The following is an 8,618-nucleotide window of genomic DNA, read 5'->3' on the forward strand; positions in this document are numbered from 1 at the left end:
CAGTTCAGTTTCGCAATTTTTCGGGCTATGTCGATAACCTTAGTTCTACTGCGGATATCATAATTTCTGATTCTATATCGCAGAGAAACCCCGAGCCCTATGAGTGACTTTAAGCTTCCTCACGAGGCCCACCGTTAGCGCCCACGTCTTAGATCCAATTTAGTAAAATCCCGGAAAGATAACTTTCAAACCTAAAAAATCCGTGGCTCAAAAAAACTCTGGCTGGCTGCTCTGATGTAAAATCTTTAGAATGGTATTTAGTTAAACTTGTTTATTTTATGACACAGGTAGACAGCACATTACCTGAAAGTGCATAAAATACGTCATTTTACTCGAAACGTTAATTCTCGATCCGCAGGCGAGAGTTAATAGTTACATCGAGGGTAAAATGGATTATACAAATACTTTCCATTTCAACTGCAAGGAAATTAAACAGCAACAATATACACAAACGTTATCACTCACCATTATTTTTTTCATGCATTCCTTGGTAACTTACTATAATTGCTTAGTTTTATTAATTTAGTAACGGATTGATTAGTTAATAAACTTCTTAATTATATCCAAAAATAGCACTAGAGGAGGCATTTTGCGGGCACGTTAATTGGTAACGTTTACAAAAAAATCAATTAATTTTCGAGTTGTCAGAAGAAAGTATTTATACTTAGTATTTTTACTCCGTACTTATTAATGTATGTTAGGTCCCTAGGTAGCCGAATGTACCAAAGCTAATTTATTTTAAATAAAACAAGTAATATTGAATATTATATAAATATTTTATACATTACCTAGGCACATTGTGGGAATATATCATTGATATTTTTTCTAAATTTTTGGCAGTCAATTTTTTACGCATTATTTAGGCAAATTAAGATTGGTTTAATTTTTGACATTACATTATTTCGGGTTAAAAAACTAGGTAATTTATAAATACTTAGTACGGATACTCGTGTAATAAAATGTATTTTTTGTAAACGTTACCAACTGACGTGCCCGCTAAATGCCTCCTGTAGTGCTATGTCTGATTATGCCCTAAAGCGTACAACTTTTATGCCGCCATTGTGCGTAAATACGAACTTTACATACATACATGTGAAAAAAAAATGTTAAATTTGATCTAGTTCACAGTTTACGTGATCATCTTCTCAGAATACAGCACAAATGAAACTTCATTCCGAGTTTATGCAAACGGATATTGTTTAGCATTTAGCTAACTCTTCGTTCCGCGAAGCTAAATGCCATAATCAGAGACCTCTTAACATTTATTTATACGTTTATTAATTAAGTCTTTTCAAAAGTTAAAAAAATGTAACGAGTTAAAATTCGACCAATATTCTTATACTGGACAAGAGACGGCCATGATGGTTTCGAAATGGGTCCATATCGCCTCGCATATCTAGGGGAAGCTGGGGTCAATTGAAACGCGGGTCATTTGAAACAAGTCAAATAACTCCGAGACGAATAGTCTTAGCGGCGGGGGTCCGAGGGGGGAAGAGATCGGCAAACCTGTACAAACCTGTCGAGCAGTGCGCGCCGCGGCTCCAAGCCCGTCGGACATTTTTAAGTGACCGTATTACTTTTTTGACCCAAAAAGTAAGTATTTTTCACGTTTTTTTATCGTTTATTGATTAATAACCATGTGTAGTACGTTCCATTTTTCTAAACTACTATAATCTATAGTTATTGTAGTCGAAATTAAAGTGGTTTGTGTAAGCCTGTAGTGTTCCGTTTTTTTTTTACGTAATTTAATACTTACTGATAGGTTGATGGGGCAATTGAAACAAAAATTTTGGTGGCAATTGAAACATGTTTCAATTGACCCCTGTACGTGTTATTGAGTGTGCGATGTTTATTACAGCTATTTTATTTTTTCAGATGCCTCGAAACCGCAAAAAAACTACCAATCGCGGCGAATGCGATCTAAATTTGTACAAGAAGGCGTACGACGAGGTTCAAACCAAAGGTATACCTTTAAGGCAAGCGGCGGAAAAATATGGTGTAAAATTAACTTCCCTGTTCAGATATAAGAAAAAACGTGATAGCTGCAATGAAGACGCAGCAGTATCCGTGTCGATGGGTTACTCTCCACACAATAAAGTGTTTTCTGAATCTCAGGAAAAAGAGTTGACGAAATATTTAACAAGATGCGCTGACATTTATTTCGGGCTTTCAAAAAGAGAGGTAAGAAAATTGGCTTACGAACTTACCAAAAGCTATAATTTAAAAAAGCCCCAGTCCTGGGATGAAAATGAGCTCGCTGGAGAAGATTGGTTTAGAGCCTTCATGTCAAGAAACCCTGAGCTATCCGTAAGAGCTGCTCAAGCTACCAGTTTATCGAGAGCTACAAGTTTCAACAGGACGAATGTTGAAGCGTTCTTTGATAACCTAGAAAAGGTTATGGATCGGCACAAATTTGAACCTCAAGATATTTATAACGTTGACGAGACGGGGATCACAACGGTACAAAAACCTGACAGAATTGTGGCCAGGCGGGGTATAAAACAGGTGGGTTCTGTTACGTCAGGAGAAAGGGGAACACTCGTAACATTGGCTTTCGCAGTTAGTGCTTTAGGTAACGTGATTCCTCCTTTTTTTGTGTTTCCTCGCGTTCGTTATCATGATCACTTCTTAAGGGATGGTCCAGTGGGTTCTACTGGTACAGCTAATCCCTCTGGATGGATGCAAGATGAAGGCTTCCTGCAATTTCTAAATCATTTTAAAAAATATGCCAACTGCTCAAAGAGTCATCCAATATTGCTTGTACTAGATAACCACTCATCCCATATACACATCAACTGTCTAGATTATTGCAAAGATAATGGTATTGTATTACTCTCTTTCCCGCCTCATTGTTCCCACAAACTACAGCCACTGGATAGATCCTGCTTTGGCCCGTTTAAAAAAGCAATCAACTCTTTCTGCGATGCTTGGATGCGAAATAATCCAGCTAAAACTATGAGCATTTATGATTTGCCAAGTATTGCAGCCACTGCTATGCCATTAGCCTTTACCTCAAATAACATTCAAGCCGGATTTAGAGCAACTGGTATTTGCCCATTTAATAGAAATATTTTTACTGATTTGGATTATGCACCTTCCTTTGTAACTGACCGTCCAAACCCTGTGATAGATGTTACTCCAGGGCAAAATTCACCATCTACTGAGGAACAAACCAACAGCGCTAACATCCAAGTCGCGGGAGTTCCTGATCAGAATCAGACACTTAATGAGACACCAACCAATATAACTGACAGCCACGTCGCAGCTTTGGATGTCGTTACAGTTCCACCTACCACACCTCCAATGCACATAAACCAAGCTTGTGGAACTACTTTTGATCCAAATCAGCCATCCACAAGCCGATCAAACATTTTTTCGCCAGAATCGACCAGGCCATTTCCAATTGCTCCACCAAGAGTTATGCCTGCAAGGGGCAGGAAAAAGAGAAAGTCGACCATCTACACGGATACGCCTGAAAAAGAAGAAATAAGGAAGGAAAGTGAAGAGAAAAATCGTAAAAGGCAGGCAAAAAAGGTAAAAAAGAATATCACTAAAACAAATAAGGGCAAAGGCAAAGGTAAAAAAACGAAACAACAAGCACCAAAAATGACAACTTCTTCGGAGGATGAAACTGAAGACTGCTTTTGCTTGGTTTGCATGGAAAGCTACATAAGCAGCAGACCTGGAGAAGATTGGCTGCAATGTTCTGGGTGTAAGCTGTGGGCACATGAGGCTTGCACAACTGGGGATCTTCAATATTTGTGTCATAACTGTGAATCTGATTAATCAGGGATTGATCTGATATGTTCTTAGACGTTTTTTCCTTATGTTACCTACCTATAATTTATCTATTTGTGTCTTGTCATTTGCCAAATTTATCTTAGGTAAGATTACTATTGTTAGATACTTAAAAAGTGTTATATTTTGTATGAGAAACTTTTATACATGTTGATTAAATTAGTAAGTTGATCTCAATACTATAATAATTCAGTCCCATATTATAAGTTAAGGCCATTAGGTGCCATATAATTATGTTAAATTCAAAGACTGGCTTTGCGTGATATGATTCTAAAGTTATATAGTTCTTAATGATCATTATTATAATAAATACATATTTTTTACTTGCTGTTTCAACTACCCCCCACCTTTGTTTCATTCGACCCAAGTCTTGGGGCATTTGAAACGTTTACCGCGATTTTCTAAAATTCTTCTAACTATTTATCAGTAGTTCATGAAGTCAAATTAAACTTTTCACCATATAGCTAGATAACTTGACTATAATTTACACCATTCAAGAAACCAATTCGGTAAGTAATGAGGGTAGAATACTCGAATTTATCAAAAACGTTCCAATTGACCCCAGTCTCCCCTATTTGTTGAAAGTCCGAATGTAATGTTTGTCAGAATGATCGTTTGTATGTATGTATGTATGTAAACTCTTTATTGCACATAAAAATAAAAATACAAATACACAGAGAGGAGAACAAAGGCGAGCTTATCCCTAAAAAGGGATCTCTTCCAGCTAACCTAGTTAGGAAAAAACATTTGGTTATATAGAGGATAAGCGGAAATTTACGTGCGATAAAGAGACAAAACAGAAATACTCAAAAGAGATAAAATAAATACAACATTATTCACATTAAAACTAACATAAAACAAAAGAAATATAACAAACAATTACAAAAGCGAAACAGTCTCATCTCAGGTGTCAGTGTCCAGCCATAATTTCTTTAAACTCTCCCTGAACGAGGCCACAGACGGAGATTCCCTTAGAGACAAGGGTAAATCGTTCCACAGCTTGACTGAATGGAAAGTGAAAGATTTAGCATAAGAGCGCGCGTTGTTAAGCGGGAAGGCAAGTGTAAGTTTGGAACTCGACCGCAAACGGTGTCCACTTCCAGTGGCCAAGTAGCTAAATCTTTCAGACAGGTAAGAAGGAGAAGCAGGGTTAAACAGGACATTATAAAGAAGACAAAGGGTATGAATGTCTCTGCGATGACGAATAGGTAGCCAATGAAGCTGTTTGCGGAATTGGATTTGTCATCCTACTTCCTACTAATATTATAAATGTGAAAGTTAGTGAGTGAGTATGTTTGTTACTTCTTCACGCTGAAACGGCTGAACGGATTTGGATGAAATTTGGCAAAAAGTTAGTTTATAACCTGGATTAAAACATAGGATACTTTTTATCCCGATATTCTCACGGGATAGGGATAAAATCTCGAACTAATAACCGCTGGGCTTAGAGTCATGAAATTTGACATGGGTGTTTTAATTTAATGTCAATGAAAACCGCGATGTAATTTTAGGGAATTCCCACGGGAATTTAATAAAATCCCGGAATTTCAATTCAACTGCTGTATCTAATGATTTACGCGTGCGAAGCCGCGGGTAAACGCTAGTAAGTCATCTCTTTATTCTTTGAATCCAATAATTGTTCAGAATTGTTATAAAACAAACCAAACCTAACCTATAGTTTTCTATAAGATGACTGTTTATAAATTTCAGAAAAAATTAAGGTTTCAGTTTCAGCGGGCAAAAATTACGGTTTGACTAGCAAAGACATCTATGCGAACTTCGGAGCTCCCTTTCGAAATACTCAGAGATGTGAGCGCAGTCCGAGTCTGTACCCCTAGTGTAAGTTTTCGGTTACAAAATACGTCTCGATCGCGTTCGCGTAAAATCTCAATTTGTATGGAAATACGAACAGCGACCTGGGTTCGATTCCCAGCACTGGTCTTATTTTTCTGGTTTTTCTATGCATCTATATTTCAGTTTGTATTTTCGATATGGGTTTTACGGGATGACCGTAAAAGTAACGATACATTTGGAATTGAAATAAAAAATATTCCAAAAAAAACAATCTTAACAAGTTTTTTTAGCTGACTGTACTTTTTGTTGACTGTACTTGCATTGTCATCTAAACTGCATATCCTTCCTTACCAAATTTCAAGCCGGTAGGTACTATTAACCATTGAGGAGTTCCCTCCTGCGGAGACGATCCTGGCAGGACCACCAGGATGTCAGTACCAGATTATTGTACTGTCACCAAATTGACATTCATAAGTGCTTATTATAGCCTAAATTGAATAAAGATATTTTGACTTTGACTTTGAAACCGAAACTACAAATTAATTTCGAAACTCACCGAAACTGGAACCGGAAGCTCTATCGGATTCTGACAATAATAAACAAAAACATGCCCGTGTGGTTCGTTTGAGCTGGAAAGAGGCCCACAGCGATTCCCTAGCAAACCAATGCACAATGTGGCCTTATTGCAAGGCTACAATAAGGCCCGCCAATTAAGGCCCTGGCCCATTTCTCTAATATGTAGCCTTTGTTCACACGTATTGTAGTTTTACAGAGCTTTTTCAACAATACCTTTTGTTCTAAGCTTTTAATGAGCAGCCTTCTTGATGTAGGATTTCCTCGTAAGCTTGTGCCGGGAATATTAAAAGTTTACATAGTGTAGGTATTTATGTTTATATATACCAGATTAGCGAGACCCCTAGGTAATCCTGAAAAAAAAGGAAACAGGAGCTTTAAATGTATGCAGTCTAGGTTTTATCCTGTTTAATACAAAACGCTGTATATTACGAGTACATATTTACACTAGATTTTTCAATTATCTTTTATAAATTCAATACCTTAATATTTGAGTCAACGTAGCTGCTTAGATATAAGTCATAACACCTTGACACACAATAAATACTTTGACTTTGAAGCTTCGCCTAAAGTAATTCAAGCTCAAATTGATAACAATTGTCCCTCGATCGAGCCACGCTTTTTCCAATACCTTCGCCCTTCATAACTTACTTGAATTGACGAACTTTCTTGCAATAACAATCCCCTTTGATTCTGAACCGACTCAAACTCTCAGAACAATCATCATTCTTGGATTACCAAGTCCCCATTGGCTGACGTTTGCCGAAAAATCGACTGTTTGTTACGGAAAGTTTGATTGCTTTTGGAAACTCCGAGTTTTGTCATAAAAAAGTTTATTGATGATTTTTAGGTGATATCTCTCAGTTATAATTTGGCTCAAAGCTTAGACAACCGTTGGACACGGTTTTAATGCATGTCTAGTCATAGAAAACTGTTATATACTATATACTGGCACATATAACAGCACCTCACGCTTTTATTTATTATTATTATTATTTTTTTTTTTTTATTCAACTGGATGGCAAACGAGCAAGTGGGTCTCCTGATGATAAGAGATCACCACCGCCCATAAACATCCGCAACACCAGGGGTATTGCAGACGCGTTGCCAACCTAGAGGCCTAAGATGGGATACCTCACGTGCCAGTAATTTCACCGGCTGTCTTACTCTCCACGCTGAAACACAACAGTGCAAGCACTGCTGCTTCACGGCAGGATTAGCGAGCAAGATGGTGGTAGCAATCCGGGTGGACCTTGCACAAGGTCCTACCACCTGCCTGCCTGCTGTATTAGCTACCAATAATAAAAATGAAAAAATGAAAATGAAAAGATTTATTCGGGACAAACACATATAAATAATAGATTCAGAACAAAAACATAATAATAATAAAGTGAAATAAAATAAAATGAGGTTACAAAATACAAAAATAATTAAATGGTCCCGCCTCAGCATAAAATGCGGACTCCTTTGGTGGAGCCAGCGCTGGTCTTCCGGCGAGACCATATATATAACTTTAAGACATTCTAAGTAGTACGTCTCACATAAATTACTATAGTAGTTTAAGACGTGAGTTATCCGGGTCATTATATTTAATATGAGTGAGTCTCACGGTAGTTTCATGTTCAAAATTATAGTAAATAACACAATTTCCAAGCAAAGAGCCACTTAAATTTCACTTACATATTCCCAAACCTCCAAAATCCCAGTGGGTTTCCATATAATATTTAATGCAGTGATATCGAGGCTATTCCAGGCCATTCAGGAATATTCTAGAATATTCCTGACTTAACCACCGCGTTAGGTGTTACGGGAAGATGTATTTTCCTTCAATATACTCACATTACCTTGGCCGGATTCCCTGAAGGTAGTTTAAAGGGATGGGATTCTGGTCGAAAATGTCGATATCGATATTTTACTTCTTTGATATGAACCTTCACAAAGTAACTCTGGAAACAATCTATTTGGCATAAAGTTAAACTGCGACAATCACGTGATATTTAAGTGTAAGTTCAAGGTTATTTAAAATAAAATATTGATGAGTTAAAAATATTCATCATCATCATAAGTTGGTCTGCATCCTCTGTGAATCCACGGCTTTAACCACGCCATCCGTCCTTCTCGTTGGTGGACGTCCTATGCTGCGTTTGCCGATCCGCCCAAAAAAAGATTGATTTTCCTAATTGAATTTTAATATTGTTTGTTTTTATAAATAATATGCTTGCTCATAAAATCTAGAGATTTTTAAAAAAGAAAAAGGTTTTCGGATCGCTGACGGATGGGTTGTGGTTTTAGAAATCTCAGTGACTTTTGTTGACACTTAGTTATAAATTATAATGCAGGTGCGTGTTACGTGGTCACTAACGCTAGACAAACGGGTTGTAGTTCAATAATCATCATCATCATCATCTCAGCTGTAGGACGTCCATTTGACCTCCTCTCAAACGTCTAAACGT

At 37.2% G+C, this 8,618-nt stretch overlaps 1 protein-coding gene across 1 annotated transcript; it reads left to right on the forward strand.

Moving 5' to 3' along the window:
* Window positions 1-1,400: 1,400 nt before the first annotated feature.
* Window positions 1,401-4,366, forward strand: LOC141435554 (uncharacterized). Its single transcript, XM_074098265.1, has 2 exons — window positions 1,401-1,593; window positions 1,876-4,366. The coding sequence occupies exon 2, from the start codon at window positions 1,876-1,878 to the stop codon at window positions 3,784-3,786; it is 1,911 nt and encodes a 636-aa protein (XP_073954366.1). The 5' UTR covers window positions 1,401-1,593; the 3' UTR covers window positions 3,787-4,366.
* The last annotated feature ends 4,252 nt before the right edge of the window (window positions 4,367-8,618 follow it).

This window comes from Choristoneura fumiferana, chromosome 15 (genome assembly GCF_025370935.1).
Source record: "Choristoneura fumiferana chromosome 15, NRCan_CFum_1, whole genome shotgun sequence".
Lineage (NCBI taxonomy): Eukaryota > Metazoa > Arthropoda > Insecta > Lepidoptera > Tortricidae > Choristoneura > Choristoneura fumiferana.

Coding starts and splice junctions, on each gene's coding strand:
- LOC141435554 (XM_074098265.1), top strand. CDS start 1,876: ATGCCTCGAAACCGCAAAAAAACTACCAATCGCGGCGAATGCGATCTA.